The 17000-nt window shown below is 34.5% G+C and overlaps 6 protein-coding genes across 12 annotated transcripts; 2 read left to right on the forward strand and 4 right to left on the reverse strand.

Moving 5' to 3' along the window:
- The first annotated feature begins 52 nt into the window (after nt 1–52).
- Nucleotides 53–1284, forward strand: LOC143183867 (uncharacterized). Its single transcript, XM_076385637.1, has 3 exons — nt 53–191; nt 267–995; nt 1094–1284. The coding sequence occupies exons 1-3, from the start codon at nt 132–134 to the stop codon at nt 1250–1252; spliced, it is 948 nt and encodes a 315-aa protein (XP_076241752.1). The 5' UTR covers nt 53–131; the 3' UTR covers nt 1253–1284.
- Nucleotides 1285–1369: 85 nt separating this feature from the next.
- Nucleotides 1370–3217, reverse strand: LOC143183865 (putative methyltransferase-like protein 25). Of its 4 annotated transcripts, none has more exons than XM_076385635.1 (5): nt 3090–3217; nt 2297–2598; nt 1863–2214; nt 1694–1791; nt 1370–1617 (listed from the first exon to the last, which is right to left on the reverse strand). In XM_076385635.1, the coding sequence occupies exons 1-5, from the start codon at nt 3103–3105 to the stop codon at nt 1384–1386; spliced, it is 1002 nt and encodes a 333-aa protein (XP_076241750.1). In that variant the 5' UTR covers nt 3106–3217; the 3' UTR covers nt 1370–1383. The 4 variants fall into 4 exon arrangements, with proteins under 4 accessions (XP_076241750.1, XP_076241749.1, XP_076241748.1 ...); XM_076385634.1 differs by lacking the exon at nt 3090–3217 and having other exon boundaries at nt 2297–2376; nt 2437–2963; XM_076385633.1 differs by lacking the exon at nt 3090–3217 and having other exon boundaries at nt 1694–1770; nt 2297–2965.
- On the reverse strand, nt 2893–4156 carry LOC143183868 (uncharacterized). Of its 2 annotated transcripts, XM_076385639.1 has the most exons (3): nt 4046–4156; nt 3691–3930; nt 2893–3435 (listed from the first exon to the last, which is right to left on the reverse strand). In XM_076385639.1, exon 3 carries the CDS (start codon nt 3422–3424, stop codon nt 3020–3022), a length of 405 nt encoding a protein of 134 aa, XP_076241754.1. In that variant the 5' UTR covers nt 3425–3435; nt 3691–3930; nt 4046–4156; the 3' UTR covers nt 2893–3019. The 2 variants fall into 2 exon arrangements, with proteins under 2 accessions (XP_076241754.1, XP_076241753.1); XM_076385638.1 differs by lacking the exons at nt 3691–3930; nt 4046–4156 and adding an exon at nt 3571–3682.
- Mor (SWI/SNF- related protein mor) lies at nt 3865–8726 on the forward strand. Of its 2 annotated transcripts, XM_076385624.1 has the most exons (7): nt 3865–4091; nt 4566–4685; nt 4793–4906; nt 4964–6920; nt 7013–7323; nt 7396–7852; nt 8587–8726. In XM_076385624.1, the coding sequence occupies exons 1-6, from the start codon at nt 3975–3977 to the stop codon at nt 7843–7845; spliced, it is 3069 nt and encodes a 1022-aa protein (XP_076241739.1). In that variant the 5' UTR covers nt 3865–3974; the 3' UTR covers nt 7846–7852; nt 8587–8726. The 2 variants fall into 2 exon arrangements, with proteins under 2 accessions (XP_076241739.1, XP_076241740.1); XM_076385625.1 differs by lacking the exon at nt 3865–4091 and having other exon boundaries at nt 4681–4685; nt 4809–4906.
- On the reverse strand, nt 7952–10354 carry LOC143183864 (uncharacterized). Of its 2 annotated transcripts, none has more exons than XM_076385629.1 (4): nt 9834–10354; nt 9366–9696; nt 8585–8790; nt 7952–8461 (listed from the first exon to the last, which is right to left on the reverse strand). In XM_076385629.1, the coding sequence occupies exons 1-4, from the start codon at nt 10352–10354 to the stop codon at nt 8239–8241; spliced, it is 1281 nt and encodes a 426-aa protein (XP_076241744.1). In that variant the 3' UTR covers nt 7952–8238. The 2 variants fall into 2 exon arrangements, with proteins under 2 accessions (XP_076241744.1, XP_076241746.1); XM_076385631.1 differs by having other exon boundaries at nt 8338–8478.
- Nucleotides 10355–10622: 268 nt separating this feature from the next.
- Nucleotides 10623–13714, reverse strand: LOC143183862 (small ribosomal subunit protein mS39). Its single transcript, XM_076385626.1, has 10 exons — nt 13486–13714; nt 13254–13359; nt 12977–13174; nt 12658–12905; nt 12477–12585; nt 12074–12410; nt 11802–12007; nt 11394–11726; nt 11084–11299; nt 10623–11015 (listed from the first exon to the last, which is right to left on the reverse strand). The coding sequence occupies exons 1-10, from the start codon at nt 13512–13514 to the stop codon at nt 10836–10838; spliced, it is 1962 nt and encodes a 653-aa protein (XP_076241741.1). The 5' UTR covers nt 13515–13714; the 3' UTR covers nt 10623–10835.
- Between the last annotated feature and the right edge of the window lie 3286 nt (nt 13715–17000).

A 17000-nucleotide genomic window follows, 5' to 3' on the forward strand; every position in this document is an offset into this window, starting at 1 on the left:
TACCACTATCTCTACCTATAATATACCGCGCACGTTCTGGGCTTGATTCAAATGAACGTTAGTCGTTTACTTAGTTTCTTCTCGATCAAATTGGAAATTCGAAGCTGCTTGGTGAATCAGTGGTTTTCAGTATGAGTGAAGAGAATTATGACGAGATTCGAAAAAGAAATATTGCTGAAAGAAATGCTATCGTAAGTACACTTTTCTTTAAATTTACATTTCCTAACCTATGTTCCAACCGACAGATTTGTATACTTTAATTTCAGTTTGCCGAATTTTTCAAAGATATAAAAAAACAGGCAGAAGAAGCTAAATCAATAGAAAAGAAATATAAAAATGTGGATGATTTGGAGAATGAACCACCGAGAAAAAGACGTAGAACTGTTTCTAATTCCACAGGTGACAAAAGTGTGAGATACAATAATGTACACGTCGATTTTCGCAGAAACTATAACACGCGAAGTAAAACCAAAAATTTAGATAAAAATGATTCCGATGTTTCAAAATACAAAAAAGGAGAATTAGAGGATGATTTAGAAAAGCCCAGAAGACGTAAATTGCGTGTTTTGTTTCCTTGGGCAAAACCTTTCCAAAGATCAATTGATCTTATGAAAATGGGAGTTTGTGATGTGGATGAGAAAGAAGAAGAAGAGTATGATGATGATGATGATGATGATGATGATGATGATGATGATTCTTATGGTTCTGGAAGGAAAAGAAAAGGTTACAAAGTAGCTAAATCTGAGTACGATCCAGAAAACATACCATCTGTTGATGAAATTACAGAAGACATGTTAGAAAATGTAGCAGAAAAAAGTTCACTGAAACAATATTGTAAAATTAGAGGAACATCTTGTCATCAGTGTAGACAGAAAACCTTAGATACAAAAACAGTATGTCGATCAGGAGAATGTATAGGAATTAGAGGACAATTCTGTGGACCTTGTTTAAGAGGAAGATATGGTGAAAGTGCTATTGAAGCATTAAAAGATCCTGTATGTTGATGCTTGATTCTTAAATAACTTATACACTTTTTTTAAACTTGTAATTTTCTTTGTTTATGTCTGTTTTTTTCATTGTCAAAAATTTTCAGAACTGGGCATGTCCGCCTTGTCGAGGTTTATGTAACTGTAGCATATGTCGAACTAGAAGTGGCTTACGTCCTACAGGAATCTTAGCACCTATGGCACAAGAAGAAGGATATTCATCTGTTATGGATTACCTCCAATCCACTGAGACTGATGACACATGACTTTATTGTTACAAGATTCTTTTTAATAGTATATCATATAGGTATTTAGAAAACTTCTACTTTGGAAGTGTAGGATTTAAAATGGTCATACTGCATATGAAAGGAGTTTTCTTCCAATTATATTTTTTGTATTATTTTATTGCAATAATGCCATAATGCCTTGGTGACAAAATAGGATCAAATAAACGCAATATGGCAAGTTTAGAACACTGATTACTTTTTTGTAAAAATATTATTCTATCAAGCATAATGGCTGCTTCTAGTACAAGACCAGCATGTATTCTTAACATTTGAAAAATGTGAAATCTTTTCGTTAATTGTAAATACAGTTGATACGTATTTCCTAACTCTTCCTTAGATGGTATCTAGAAGAATAAATTATTTTTTTATGTAATATTTACTAGACTACTAGTATATTCATTTATAATATCACATTTATACCTTTTCTGAGTCCACTCCAATTTTTAAAAAAGCCCAACGAGCATAACTCGGAAAATCGTGCGAAGGTGCTCCACGACCTACCTTAGCATCATAAATACCTAGTAAATACATCAATAAGTGCCTTGAAAAATGTAAAGTCTGAAGTCTGAATGAATGAGAAAAACTATACCCATAGAGTGAAGGATCACTTGTAAAACTGCTCTATAGAACAATGATGAAGATATAATTTTACTTTCTGTGCTCCTTTCAATAGATTGTTGGGCTAACATTCTAGCATTCTTGGAAAAATTAACTCGTTTGTTAAATGTTTCATTTGTTAAATGATAACAACAAGGCACAATACACAAAAGATGGATAGCTTTTGTATCCAAGAATGTTCTAATAATTGAGTGTGTGAGAGAACCACAAGTATGTAAACCAGTTACAATAAGATTTCTATCTACATTCCAATTAGAGAATTTTTGTTTTACCATTTTTACATAGTCTGTTCTTTCATTTATCTCTGCAACTACATATTGGACCTAGAACACAATAGACTTATACTTTACATTGAAGTATCTCATTTATGTAAAAATATGTTTTATATTAAAATGTAGTTTTTACCAAATTTTGAGAATATTTCATTCTTTTCTTCAGTTTCTTTTGTCTACAAATTGCTCCCTTACAACATAATTGTGAAGAATCTATTGCAAGGACAGGAACTTTATGATTTTCTGCTAAGAACATTGATAAGTAGGCTTTACCTGCACCAGCATCTATTACTAAGTTCTTATTCGATACTGCTACTGTTCCAACAATATTTCCAAGGACTTCAACCTCATGTAATTTTTTAGCATTCATAAATTCTGGTTTTATGTTATTATATCTGCATTCATTTAAGTTATTAATATGTAATGGTAATATATCTGCAAGGTTCCTTGAGTTTATTTCCATAGAACATGATTGCAAGGAAAGAGATTTAGTCAACTTTATGAAATTATTTAATGTAGGATGACTGTCACATTCTGTCCAGCTAAAACAACCTGTTTCATCTTTCTCCAATTCTAATCTTAAAGCATCTGGCAAACATGTTTCCCACAAATTGTCAGTAATAAAGTCAACTACATGACAGTTTATTAATTTGTGATAGGTATTTATAAAGCTTACAACTTTATCAAAATGTTTGTCATACATAATTATATTTCATCAATTTACTTTAATGCTATATTATTATGTATAAATTATTTAAAGTAACAATTTTCTTAATATTTTTATCGAATATAAAAAATATAATATTCAAATAATAACATTTTTTATATTTGTTTAAACATAGCATTCTTATGTTAATTAAAAGTCAAGTTTGTCTGCTTCTGGATATAATGGACATGTTTTTGTTAAAGAACAAAACTTAGCATACTTAAATTTGATGTCATCCATATTCTTTAATATATCTATTGTTTCATCATTATGTCTAGGAAAATTATAAATATCTTGTAAAAGTTCTTTTGCAATTGTAACACCTTTCTCTGAATCAGACTTGTTTGTGTGTATATATTGTTCTACGATGCCACAATAGTATCCTAACTGTGCACCTAGTAAACTAGCTCTGTGATATCCAAGGTGAAATCCATTCCTCAATTGTTTCTTTCCTATTTCATAACCTTCTTTGTAACCTAAACTTTGTGCACTTTCTTCAGCAAATAATAAACTTTCAAACTCTTTATTTACATCAACATCTTCCTTATCACACATAATTATCACATCTGGAAGTATATAAAAACAATTAAAATTAAAATAATGTGAACCATACATAAATATTGTCGCATTTTAATAATAAATATTAAGTTTTTATCTATTTTGTTTGATACTGTTTCGGTTAAAAAGCTATAAGTACATACTTAAATGTATCGAATAATGTGTTTTAACTGCATAAGTTTAATTCAACTTTAGGTTATGATCAACGTCATATCTCAGAAAACACTACTTCGCCATATTGAAAGCAGGATAAACATGCTTACCAATAGCCGAAGCCAGCTTCAACTTTGTTTTAACAATATATATTTTCCATTAAGGTTACAATTGGTTACAAGAGAAAATATTCCTCTACATTTTTTCGGATTCATTCATAAATAGTAGAGGATTTCGCAACTCCTAGACAAAATAGTTTTAGAGTCTTACGAACACGTATAGGAATATATGATGTAGTTCCGACCAACTTCAGAGGCGTGTCATGTTTGCAATAAACGCGGCGTTCTTTCCTGTAGCGTACCCAACAGATTTTTAAGTGAATATTTCGTAAAAGATGCTTGCGTTAGGACCTAAAAAAGACGGCGGACCCAACACAAAATTTTTCGAGTCCCAAGAAATTCTTACACAACTTGATGGAGTGAAACAGTGGCTCCTGAAAAACTGCAAGAAGGTACGATCAAAGACCCGGCGTTGAGACTTACTCAAGGAACTCCTTGATTTTAGACACAGTATCGAATACTTTTAATATTATTTAGTTTCAATTGGGTTTCCAATTTTTCCACCAGTGTATCACTTTTGTACTATAAAGAGAGTTCTGTTTCTAATTTCACTCATTTAAACACTGAACCTATTTCTAATATACATATACTCATGTATTTGTATGCATCTGTAGTATATTTATATGATGTATATATGTGTATTTGAGCAAATTAATCATATAATTAAGTAACATAGAATGTTACTTTCTTCTTTTATTTATTATGTATATTGTGAGTAAATGTTTGATAATAAAGTTAGAAATTTTTAGCAATTAACATGCATTGGAACTATTCTGTGAAATGCCATTTCAAGTAGCGGTATTATATTGAATACTTACCATTTCATATTTTACGTAGTTTAATGTATTTTTTATTATTTTTTACAGTATGTACAAACAGATCCTCCTACTAATAAAAGTTTAGCAACTCTAATAGTGCAATTATTGCAATTTCAAGAAGATAATTTAGGGAAAAATGTTACGAAACCACCGATGACAAGGCTTCCTGTACGTATTTGTTTATTTATTTATTTTTTCTTTAATATATATAATACTGAACATAATTTCATAATTATTATTTTAAAAACAATGTAAATAATTCATGAAATTTTTAGATGAAATGTTTCTTAGATTTTAAACCAGGTGGTGGTTTATGTCATATCCTTGCCACAGCATATCGTTTTAAGCAAGAGCAAGGATGGCGTAGATTTGATTTTCCAGTTGGAAAGGTAAGTATTTATAGTTGTAGTATAATTATAGAGTCATACTAATTATTGTTCCTCCAGTCAGGGTCTCGTATGGATAGAACTGTAGAAATGTTGATGGCAGCTGAGCGAGCACTGGTTCAAAATAGATGCATGACTATACCAAGTATATTTGTGAGACCTGATGTAGATAAATCAACAGCTGCAAAAGTAAAAGAAGTGGTCAGACGACATCAGGGTACTATTGCTGAAAATGAAGCAGATGCTACACACATCATTTATCCTCCAGTGGATCCTATGGAAGAAGAATATGCACGACCTTGTATGAGGCGCGAAAGATCTGTTCTTCTTCACTGGTACTATTTCCCAGATAGTTATGATTCTTGGACTACATTAGACCTTCCTTGGGATTTTCCAGAAGGTACACTTACCAGCGCAAACATGAAATCAGTATACAAAGTATCGGCAACGTGGGCGTTAGATTTAGATCAGTATAACGAGTGGATGAATGAGGAAGATTATGAAATAGACGAAAACGGTCAAAAGAAAATACATAAATATAGACTTTCAGTGGAAGATTTGATGGCTCAACCCTCTCACCCTCCGCCTTCTGCAAAGAAACCAAAACGAAAGCGTTCTCCCAGTCCTCCCCCGAAATTAGCAAAACGTAAAGGTGGAAGGGCACCTTCAGGTGTTCAAAGTGCTTCGTCTACGTCTTCGTTAACAACTCCGAAAAAATCCCGCGGTGGTGGAGAAGAGGAAGACGATCTTACCCAAGGAATGGAAGATCCTCCAGCTGAACCTCGTATCGTGGAGGTGGTTGCTACACCCACAAATCCACCTATAACTGGACAAGGAAACGCTCCAACGAGTGGCACTACCTTGACAACAACGGGAAGCAAGAAGCAAGATAACGAACTTCAGCCGCTTAAATCTGGTAATATGGCAGACTTAGATGAACCGATGGAAGGTGATAAAGGAAGTTCTCAAGGCACTCAAGACAGGGAGGAACGAGATGCGAGTAAAGAAAGAGGAGAAGGTAGTAAAGGAGACGAACCAGAGGATAATGTTACAGAACAAACACATCACATTGTTGTTCCTAGCTATTCTGCTTGGTTTGACTATAATTCGATTCACACTATCGAAAAGAGAGCTTTATCTGAATTTTTCAATGGTAAAAACAAATCCAAGACACCAGAGATTTACCTGGCATACAGGAACTTTATGATAGATACCTATAGATTGAATCCCACTGAATACATTACATCAACGGCTTGCAGACGTAATTTGGCGGGTGATGTATGCGCAATCATGCGAGTACACGCATTTTTAGAACAGTGGGGGCTGATCAACTATCAAGTGGACGCGGAATCAAGACCTACGCCAATGGGACCCCCTCCAACGTCACACTTCCATGTATTGTCGGATACTCCTTCGGGTTTGGCTCCAGTAAATCCAAATCCTCCAAAGACGCCTCAGCCTTCGGCTGCAAAAACTTTACTTGATTTAGAAAAGAAGTCGAATGTGTCCGGTGGGATGGGAACCGAAGAGAAAGCATCAGCTGGAGCAATGGCGAACTTTGGATTGAAAATTGATCAGTATTCAAGGAAACCAGCAGTCCTAAAAAACAAACAAGCTGCAGGAGCTACTCGCGACTGGACAGAACAAGAAACACTTTTATTGTTAGAAGGTCTAGAACTGCATAAGGATGATTGGAATAAAGTTTGTGAACATGTTGGATCGAGAACACAAGATGAATGTATTTTACATTTCTTGCGGCTCCCGATAGAAGATCCATATTTAGAGGAAGGTGGACCAGAAGGTCTAGGTCCATTGGCATATCAACCAATACCATTCTCCAAAGCTGGTAATCCTGTCATGAGCACAGTCGCATTTTTGGCTTCAGTCGTCGATCCTAGAGTTGCGGCAAGCGCTGCCAAAGCTGCTATGGAAGAATTTGCAGCTATCAAGGATCAAGTACCAGCTGCTTTGCTAGATCAGCACTTAAGAAATGTTCAAGCTAGTGCCAATTCAGATGGTAATTGATCTTTTGATCTGTTTTCAATTTAGGTGGTACATATCTTAAATAACTTTCTCTTGCTACTATTTTTTTTTCTTCTTTTTTTTTAGGTAAGTTTGACCCAGCTGCAGGGTTAGCGCAATCAGGTATAGCTGGTACAGGACCACCTGAACCACCAGACGATACAGCAGCACCATCAGCAACTGGTAATGTTCCAACAGCAGCAGCTACATCACCGCATTCATCTACACCGACTCCTACAGAACCGAAAAAAGAAGAACCAGAGAAACCTAAGGAATCTGAAGTTGATCAGACTCAATTAGATATCACAAAGAAGGAAGAGGAAATGAAAGACACTGAAGAAGATGCGAAACCTAATGTAGACAATGAAACTATGGAAGCAAAGGAAAAGAAAGATAAGGTAAAGTTTAGTGTCTTGTCATTTTATTGTTTTCGTAAATGTTATTTTAATACTTTACTTTTTTTAAATTAGGTGGTACGAGACGCTCAGCTCCAATCTGCAGCTGCTGCCGCATTAGCTGCAGCTGCTGTCAAAGCGAAGCATTTAGCAGCAGTAGAGGAACGTAAAATCAAATCTCTAGTAGCCCTACTAGTTGAAACGCAAATGAAAAAACTGGAAATTAAATTACGTCACTTCGAAGAATTGGAAACAACGATGGAACGGGAACGGGAAGGTCTTGAATACCAAAGGCAACAGCTCATTACGGAAAGGCAACAGTTTCACTTGGAACAGTTAAAAGCTGCAGAATTTCGAGCAAGGCAACAAGCACATCAACGTTTAGCCCAAGAACAGCAACAACAGCAACAGAACCAGCACCCGCCGTGGCAAACAGCCGCACAGCAGCAGCAACAACAGCAACCACCTAGCCCCCAGGCACAGGCCCAACAACCACCATCGCATACGCCTCCTCAGCAAGCATAACTCTTTTGTGAGTTACCTTTAGGTTATAGTTATAGGTCATTCTAGTACAATATGTGTGTTATCGCGATAAGAAGAAACACAACATAGCGGTAGAAAGAAATATAAATTAAATTTTTAATAGTGAATATATTATTTCTGTAATACAGAGTTTTGTGTTTACTCGTATTTGATAGAATTGGACGATGACACAACTACTAAATAGAATCTGTTGAAAATTCGTATGAAAATACTTTTAAGCATAGGAATGCTTGCCTTTAGTGCATTTTCTTGCACCTCATTTAGAAACCTATCACTCTTTATTGCGTATACATTTATACGTATCAAATTAGATAAAATTATCGCCTATTTGTTTTCTTATATCATAAAAAAAGTAGTCGGATCGTTCATAAAGAACTACAAAGCGTGATTATGCACAAGTTCCAAAATTAAATCAGTCATGAGTCGCGTACATTGTGCTCCTCCTCGTGGTGGTGCCCGTAGGTTCTGTTTTTCGTTAGTAGCCTCCGAACCTTCGTACAAATCTGGAGCTTCCTCGCTCTCGCACGTGCTAATCGGTAAGATGTCCAACGCAAGACCCGCCCCCCATCGTCCACAACGTCGCAGTTCCTCGTTCAATCTGTATATTAAAAATAACTAAAAAACGAACGAAAGTAACAGTATGCCTAAATAGATTCTTCCGTTTTAAGAATTTCCATTTCTTTTTTCTTTCTTTACGGACAAATCACAGTGTATTACTTACAGTTCCCACATAACAGGCGGATCTTTGGGCGGCTGTTCTGGATTGAGTACGTGCAAAGAGGACATCAGATGGGAATGATAATGCTGAAGAAGCTGCGTCATGTGAGCTCGCCTGATTTCCCCACTCGTGCAGCAGTACAGCAAGTTTGCAAGATCGAGGGCAAGCGAACCAACCCGAGATAATTGAAAATCCACTAAATAGACGACCTGAGAAAAGAGCCGTGGCATTGGGCGGTATTTAAGGTCTAATCTTTGTTTTGAACCTTATTTGTTCGACGGAACAAATAAGAAATATTTTTACACTACAGTCGTCTATTCTTCCTCTTTATCAAGGAACTTCTTATATTCGCGCATTGGGTAATATTTACAAAATATTTCGACAACTTCCGTAACAAAGAGTATAATTTATTTACGAGATAAGGTGAATGTCCTTTAAGAGTCAAAAATAGTTACGATGTAGTTGAATTTATATAATTTTTTTTATAAAATGACTACATGGAATTCAAGAATTTTTGCTCTGGTATTGAAATAGTACTTTAATAGTAAAATTAATAAGGAAAAGACGAGAGAGTCATAATATAAGAATCTTATAAATTTATATAATAAAATTGTACTGAAAAGAATTATCTCTCGATTTAATGTTCTGTCTTGATTCCTAGGAAGTTTAAGTTTTCGTGAGCAGTAAAAAATTAACTGTATATATGTGCATTGAGTTTTATATGAATTTTGATATGCAATCTTTTGCCCAACTGATTTGGTGAAATAAATGCAGTAATACTTACTTCTTCGTTTCGTTCAGCATCATCTTTAAACAAAAAATTGTTGGTCCAACAGTCACCGTGGCAAAAAACAGTGAGAGGTCCTTGCGTCGAAGCCAATTCACACATAGTGCGAAAAAACACGTCGTCGTTAAGGAAGGCTCGCAGTTTCTCCATTATCTCCACTCTTTTATGTTCCATATGAGCAGGGAGACCATCTGATACCATCCTAATGGCGTTCTTCGCTGCAACCTGATAATACTGTCGATACCAATCTTCGTTCTCCGGTCGGAAGAGTGCCTCTTGTATACCTTGGCCTGCGCCTGGATCTGTCAGTCTTGCAAACTCCACCGGCCTTCGAAATATGCATTATGTATATGTGTATAATATGTACATACCGTTTCGAGCATAGAGGGATAAAAGAAGAGAACATAAGACGATAATAATTGTAATTTAAAACGAAAAAGAGAGTATCGATATTGTACAACTTGCCTAATCTCTTTGAGAGTCAAACTAAGCGCATGGAAACCGGCTAGAGCTTTCAAGACTTGCTTCAATTGGTCAAGCTGCAATCCTTTCCTTCTGTCTGCCATTTTAAAGCCTCTTTGTTTTAAATCCTCCATAGCAATTAGATCAACCTGTGCCGTGTATATTTTAGCAACTCCGTCAAACACTTTTTTGCCATTCGCTTGTAATTTGTTTAAAGCTGGCCACACATTTGTATAGAATGCCACCTCATTTTGAAAGAGTAGTTCGCTTTTAAAAGCCTCCCGGCGTTCCCTCGATGTAGGCAAAACTTTGTAAATGATGGCGCGCTCGTAATTGATCCATTCTCTGTTCGCTGTTTGTTTTCGCCCTTTCGCTCGAACACGGTACAACATAGAAGTGTAGTTATCACCTCTTCCTGAACCTGGCTCTTCCTCTAAGTTAGTGATCTCAACATCAGGTTCATCTTTCGTTATTAATTTGCGCACAGATTCCAATGTAAGACACACGTGTTGCTTTTCGTTCATCACTACGGTAATATTGTCAAATTCCTTTTAAATCGGCTTAGAAAATTTTATAAAGAGCCCTGTTTAGATCTTCGTTTAAGAGCCTTGCATCGATAGGTATCTCAGCATCGCAGTCTTTAAAGTGGACGAGTAAGTTACGATGCTAAGCTATGCAATGCAGGAAATAAGTACTTGAGTGACGAGGGATAGTACCTCCCACTGCTATACAAGTTAATTTGTTAATCGTATGTACCCTAGCTGGAGGGACAAGGACATTAATATATACCAATCACGTGATGTAATTTTTATTCTGTGAATGACAAACTGATTGAAATTCTTGTATATATAACATGGATTTAATACGAAATTGATATTGACTCACTAATAATTTTAAGTAATACTTAATATATAACGATCTAGCATACAGTTATAAAAGAGATGAAAAGATGAATGAACATAGTATGTAATATTAGAAATATATCTTTGTTGTATTAAATTACAATTAATTTGACGACGACGACGACGATGATGATGATGTGTTCATTGTTTGCAACACTTCGTTTCCTACCAAATCAACTAGTTTCTCGTGGCAAGCATCATTAAGGTATGGATTATTGTACAATTCTTTAGTCAATTCAACTACGTGTTGAAATTCTGCATTTATACAATATTCGAGAATAAGCTAGAAAACAGATATATTTATATAACACTCCATTCAAAGTTTAAGACAAAATAAACAGAATTACATACGAGAGCTTCCATAATATAATTTTTCGAAATGCATTCTTTAAATAATTTATCCACTTGTTGCTTGGTCATATTCCGTATGAATGTACTTGAATGTTTTATCGTATCCTCCAAAACTTCTCTCATTTCTTTTACGCGACCATCACGTAATAAGATTAATGCTATTTTACCTGTAGTGCTACTAAAGAATGGAGACAATATTTCCTTCCGCATTTCTGCCTGTAATTAAGATTTTCTTTATTTCTCATTCACCTCTAATTAATATTAATAACATAACATAACATTAATAACATAAAATATGTAAGTATTTTACCTTTATGAAACACCAAGTATCCCAAGCTACATCCGCAAATAAACTTTTTGAAGATGACTCAGCTGGTAAAGTAATATTTTCTATCATATCAACCACAGTAAAACTTAGGCTAGTCATATGTAAACCGAACATCACTGCATCTGACCACAATCTTGGTAAATATTGTACTATAATATTTTGTGGATTGAGCTTTAACGTGTACAAAATAAATTTCATAAGACGTATGTCTGGGATATACAAAGATGGAACAACTTGTTGGTACAGCTCGAAGAAATTCTGCATATTTTTCTCTGATAATGTAAGCAATAAATATGCATTATAATAACTATTCTCCTGTTATTAAAAAAGTACATTACTAAATGATAGACAAAATTATGATTAAAATATAAATGTAAGACAAAAACACACCGATGATGAATTGAACATAAATTGATAATTATCACCACTGAGAAGAATCTTATGTATCATCGTAGCAACCTTTATATCAGAATAACATTCATAAGCTATATTCATTGCAGTAACAAAAAATTTGGTATCGGCAGAATCTTGCACAGTAAACTTCTGTTTTTCTATTTCTTCCAAGAGATTAATGAAAATTTGCAGTGTAGATGGACCTGTTAAAGCATTAAACTTACAAGTAAAAAGGGAGCAGAGCAATAATGTAAAAAATATATAATTACCTTTACGAGAAACTATAGAAGCAATATAATAATAGGAACCTAATGAAAGTTTTATATTCATTCTTTTAAATTCTACAATTAAGTGCATTGCAAGATTTTCTGCTAGATCATTATCTGATAATGATGCAATCACTGAAAGAGCAGCATTCAATGTTTTAACATTTGGACAAAGTCCTTTCTTGTCTATTAATTCAAATGTTGTAAATAATAATTTTTTAATTTCTAAATCATTTTTTTTAGCATATGGAATTAGTTCTATTATATAATTGTAAGTATTGATATTTAAAGGAATGTCTTCTTTTTGACATTTCTCATACAATAACCATGCTTCCCCTCCCTAAAAATTTATATTAACGTATATATCACAGTATGAAAATTTTTAAATAAATTAAAATCACTATACCTTGTTCCATCTTGCATAACCACATATCAGAGCATTATATGCTGCAGCTGCTGTTGCAGGACCTTGTGATATCAAATCCTTCCACAATTTCTCAATTTCTGAGTTATGTCTAAAATATAATATCATTACAAGGCAACATTTTATTAATTGAAATTGTGTTATTATCTATTTTGTCACTTACAACCATATCTTCTTATCTTGATATTTACAAAACCATCGTTCATGTGGTAAAGCTTTTATATTATTTGTAGTGCCATTATTAAAGCACAATAACTCTAGGAGAGCTTGTTTGCTTCCATTAGAAATATCACCGTCTAATAGGTTATAAATGCTCATAGCATCTGACGCATTAAATTCTGATATAGCTTGTAAAAGTATTTCTTCTGATACTTGACTTTTATCTGTATATACTACTGGCCGTTGAAATTCCTGTGAACCATGAAAAAGAAGATTAAAAAATTAGTGGATCCATTCAACTCACTGTAATAAATCAAGCATACTTTGATTGGTGGATCTGAAAGGTCAGCTGGGAACAAATTTCTGTGCTCTCTATGAATCCACATTGCTGTTTTTCTACCTGCTTCAAACGACAATGAATATATACGTTGCTCTGGTTTCTTTGATGGTAATAAGAAAGGATCATCATGGAACTTATAATGAGTTCTCAAAGGATCTCTTGGCACTGTACTATCAAGAGCCTTAAATATAATAAAAGTAACACTATAAATACTGCACTAGTTTATACAAATATTTCATAAATGCTTTCAATGTATTCACATGCAAAATATCTGTAGCTCCACGTTCTATTCTAGGTGGTATTTCAATCTTCGAATTGGATGCTGACATCGAAGACTGTAATCTCTTTAACTGACACCATGAATTCCTATTAAAAATTTAATGTCATCAGTAACATCTACTGTGTGATTGTGCTACTTCTAAAATCTTCAATTTTTAGTACATAAATAAATTAAGTAAGTCATTATATCAAGAAAAAACATACATTACTAACCTGTACGAAATACTTTTAAGGTGATTCATTATAATTCTTTGTAGGTATTTACTGTAAAATAACCCCAGTATTTGTCCCTTAATAACGTAATTTAAACACGTTAAAATAATCTAATGAGTTTAAGATTTCGAAACGTGTACATAGATTCATGGAACGCCGTTATATTCACTCCATATCTTACACAAACCCTAGTTGCATTAAGAGAAATTTACGTATCGTTGAATGTATCCCTAACTCTAGTCACCCTAAACGCTTTCATCGTTCTGACTGGAACATCTGTTCGGTTGCCTACCTGCAGGCTTTGTTTTTTTCTTCGCGTTTGCAGCGATATATTTCAAAGGAAATCTAAAGTAAAACTGATATCGTTAAATCTTTCATTGGAAATTTCTTACAGTTTCCGAAATTTTTATTTTATTTAAACAATAACTTTACTTATTGAAGATTTTGTTTTTAGAATTGAGGCATTGAGTGAGAAAATGTACTAAGCCATACTTTTTTCGAAATAAAGATAGTAGCATTAATTTATACTATAAAGAAACCCTATATTTTAAATTGTCTATTTTCCGATTTTTTCAAGTAGTGAGGCTAGTTTGTTGTTGTTCTTAATGCTTCAATTATGCGATATAGATAAAAACAAATTTATGTTTAAAAAACTAAGAAAACAAATGTAAACTCAAATCTGTGGTTTGTAGAATCCATACTCCAAATAATATACACTATAATTGTTATAAAATAATTTCAAGAAATACAGTGATTTTTTTCGTAATTTCTATTTTCTATTAGAATCGTTTCTGAAAAAGTTGAATAAATCCCGTATATACGTCTGGACAGAACTGATCGACGGTTGAACATCTAATATTTCTTAACAAAGATGTAAATACATAGAGCAAAAATATTTGGAGTCACTGTTCCCGTAAAAACTGACAAAACTGCAAACTTGACAAATGGAGGAACGAGCCTCAACTTAAGTTTCAGTATAAAGGGTATTAAAACTAAAATTTTCTGACGCTACATAATAACGTTAATCAATCATATAGATATAAATGATACTGAAACATAAGGTGCAATGAAGAAAGCCATAATTCGTAACCGGTTGTAAAAAGGATGTCGCAGTAAACCCATATCCAACCAGCTCGAAGGAAACATTTTTTGATCCCCCTTTAGAAAATAGTTCGCATCATTCTCGCCTGGTTTTATAATCGAAAAGTTCTTTTCCATCGGTCTCTGTGGTGTATAGAAGTGCATGAATATAGGCAGCTGCACAGTCGTGTCTACAAGATAGAGATTCATTTCTTTCAGCGCATTTATTGTTTAGCATATGAATGGCACGTACACGCATATATGTGTGTCCGCGCGTACGAAATGTACCCTTTGGCATATTATACAAAGAATTGAATAAAGTTTATAAGGAAGCCAAAACCAGTCCACGAAGGGAAGCAAGCAGTTCTCTCCGCCGTGAGAATGTGCGCTCGCGCAAACCTTTCTGCAACGAATCGTGAGTACGGGCATCGTGTGCGATTCGTGTGTGCGAGTATACGTGTGTATGCATACAGCGTATCGTACGCGCATAGGGAAGAAGCCAGGTGTTTTATTTCAAACCGTGGGACTCTTAAAGGGGGATGCTTGCATCGCGTTGTACCACGCGTCTTCTACCTGAAGAATATGAATGAAAAACAGGATTCATATTCCACCAAGGGAACGACGACCGCCCTACTACTTTTATTGTGTTTTCTTATTCGATCGAACGTAACGTAACCCCTCGGGATTCTTTTTCTTCCATGCTTCCTTTCAGCAAAATTTTCCTTTTTTTCTTCCATTTCCGCGCCGTGGAAAAGAATTCAATAGTATTTAGAAGGAACGTCCAGCAACAATGCGCGCATTACACGGTTCGTTTCATTGAACGATAAACAAAGAGATGCTCAAAATTCCGTACATATTCTCGATTCTTTTTTCTTGTATATTAAAAACATTGTATTAAAAAGATTTTTTTCTCTAGATTCATGCACCACTAACTCACAATAAACTAATTTGTATCTACGATTTGTAGAAAGAAACGTTGCTTCTTTGAATTTAAGCAGTATTGCGTGATATTACGTTTTTTAGGGATTTATTATCCTTTCTTCGGATTTAGTATTATTTTTAAATTGTTACCATAAACTACACTAATTTCATTTGTCTAATTCTGAAACTATAAAAGATAATGCTACCAATTATCAACTTTAAGAACTTAATTTAAAGAATAATTCTACAAGACAAATATTTCGTACGACTGAGGGTTGTTACACATTAAAAAAAGAAACGAAAAATGTTATTTTTGTACTTTATTTTCTTTCTAATCTTTACGCTGATTAGACTTATATAACAGACGTGCATGCAAAACGCGATATTACACTTTTATCGTTAAATTATGCATTCACCATTACAAAAATAAATAACTTAGTATTAACGCCATACATCATACATATCACTGTACTAACAATAAAAGATGTATAAATTTCTTTCATGTTATTAGTCTCATTCAAACAATAAACGCAAGAAAATTTTGATCCAGCACCGAAAACGCAGCAGATGACATGTCGAATAGATCCAGCAGGCCGGGACGAGTGCAATTTGATCTAATATTACGACAAATAATGCCCACATCCCAACCTGCCGGTATCCTCGATAAATTTGCCGAAAATTATGGTTGCAGAGCGCTACCCCATATCTCTTCCTCTTTCCGTTTGCCCCATGTCTCGTTTTAGCAGCAGTTTTTTCTGTTGTTGTTTCCCTTCTGCTATTCCGTCGATGAGTTACAATGCATTCCGATAGGCCGGGACAAGTGCAATATTGAGAAATTTTGTAACCACGAAACATTGTCACAAATCTCGGCCTATCTTCGATGCAAGTTTTAGTTGGACGATCTTTTGACGTCCCGAGTTAAATATCGCTTGTAAGAAAAGAAAAACATCAACGAACGAATATTTTATCCAGGAATACCGCATTGTTTAGAATTGTTCAAATCTTAATGATACAACGCATTTTAGCTTATATTCGCTGATAATTCAACGAACAAAGAACACATATTCAAATTGAAGAACTTTCAGTAGTTGCTAGTGATCGTACAATCGAATTTTGTTGACGCGTAACGAGCACGTCCACCGAAAATGCATTATACCATAAATGCGTACTTTCGCACGAGGTCTCTCTAACTCGGCCTTCGGATTATCAGTTTCCGAATCAGAGAGCTCGATTCGATTCAAGTCGCAAAATACTGTCTCGTGTATTCACAAACGGTCCATACGAAGAACACTATTCCGCCAGACTTCTACAATTCAAACATTCAAAATCTACATACATCATGTGCTAACGTTGGCTCGTACACAAGATTCAAAAATCCACTATTACCTTTCAAATCCAATTTCGTCCACGATATACGCTCTACGAGTATATACGCTCTGATAGATACGCGTTGCGTAATTTTACGTCGAACACTGTTTAACCAACCGGCGCGTTTTTGTTACCGAGGAGAGGAA

The sequence above is a fragment of the Calliopsis andreniformis genome, chromosome 9 (genome assembly GCF_051401765.1).
Source record: "Calliopsis andreniformis isolate RMS-2024a chromosome 9, iyCalAndr_principal, whole genome shotgun sequence".
Classification (NCBI taxonomy): Eukaryota; Metazoa; Arthropoda; class Insecta; order Hymenoptera; family Andrenidae; genus Calliopsis; species Calliopsis andreniformis.

Bases quoted from the DNA above. Each gene is read 5' to 3' on its own strand.
- LOC143183867 (XM_076385637.1), top strand. From the start codon at position 132: ATGAGTGAAGAGAATTATGACGAGATTCGAAAAAGAAATATTGCTGAA. The intron at 192-266 runs GTAAGTACACTT...CTTTAATTTCAG, and splicing joins TTGCTGAAAGAAATGCTATC to TTTGCCGAATTTTTCAAAGA. The intron at 996-1,093 runs GTATGTTGATGC...AAAAATTTTCAG, and splicing joins TTGAAGCATTAAAAGATCCT to AACTGGGCATGTCCGCCTTG.
- LOC143183865 (XM_076385632.1), bottom strand. From the start codon at position 2,866: ATGTATGACAAACATTTTGATAAAGTTGTAAGCTTTATAAATACCTAT. The intron at 2,215-2,296 runs GTAAAAACTACA...ATTGTGTTCTAG, and splicing joins TGAAATATTCTCAAAATTTG to GTCCAATATGTAGTTGCAGA. The intron at 1,618-1,693 runs GTATAAATGTGA...TTATTCTTCTAG, and splicing joins TTGGAGTGGACTCAGAAAAG to ATACCATCTAAGGAAGAGTT.
- LOC143183868 (XM_076385639.1), bottom strand. From the start codon at position 3,424: ATGTGTGATAAGGAAGATGTTGATGTAAATAAAGAGTTTGAAAGTTTA.
- Mor (XM_076385624.1), top strand. From the start codon at position 3,975: ATGCTTGCGTTAGGACCTAAAAAAGACGGCGGACCCAACACAAAATTT. The intron at 6,921-7,012 runs GTAATTGATCTT...CTTTTTTTTTAG, and splicing joins AGCTAGTGCCAATTCAGATG to GTAAGTTTGACCCAGCTGCA. The intron at 7,324-7,395 runs GTAAAGTTTAGT...TTTTTAAATTAG, and splicing joins CAAAGGAAAAGAAAGATAAG to GTGGTACGAGACGCTCAGCT.
- LOC143183864 (XM_076385629.1), bottom strand. From the start codon at position 10,354: ATGAACGAAAAGCAACACGTGTGTCTTACATTGGAATCTGTGCGCAAA. The intron at 8,791-9,365 runs GTAAGTATTACT...CTCTTTTCTCAG, and splicing joins ATGCTGAACGAAACGAAGAA to GTCGTCTATTTAGTGGATTT. The intron at 8,462-8,584 runs GTAAGTAATACA...TTTAATATACAG, and splicing joins CCGCCTGTTATGTGGGAACT to ATTGAACGAGGAACTGCGAC.
- LOC143183862 (XM_076385626.1), bottom strand. From the start codon at position 13,514: ATGAATCACCTTAAAAGTATTTCGTACAG. The intron at 13,175-13,253 runs GTGAATACATTG...ATTATATTTAAG, and splicing joins GAGCTACAGATATTTTGCAT to GCTCTTGATAGTACAGTGCC. The intron at 12,586-12,657 runs GTAAGTGACAAA...ATTATATTTTAG, and splicing joins CAAGATAAGAAGATATGGTT to ACATAACTCAGAAATTGAGA.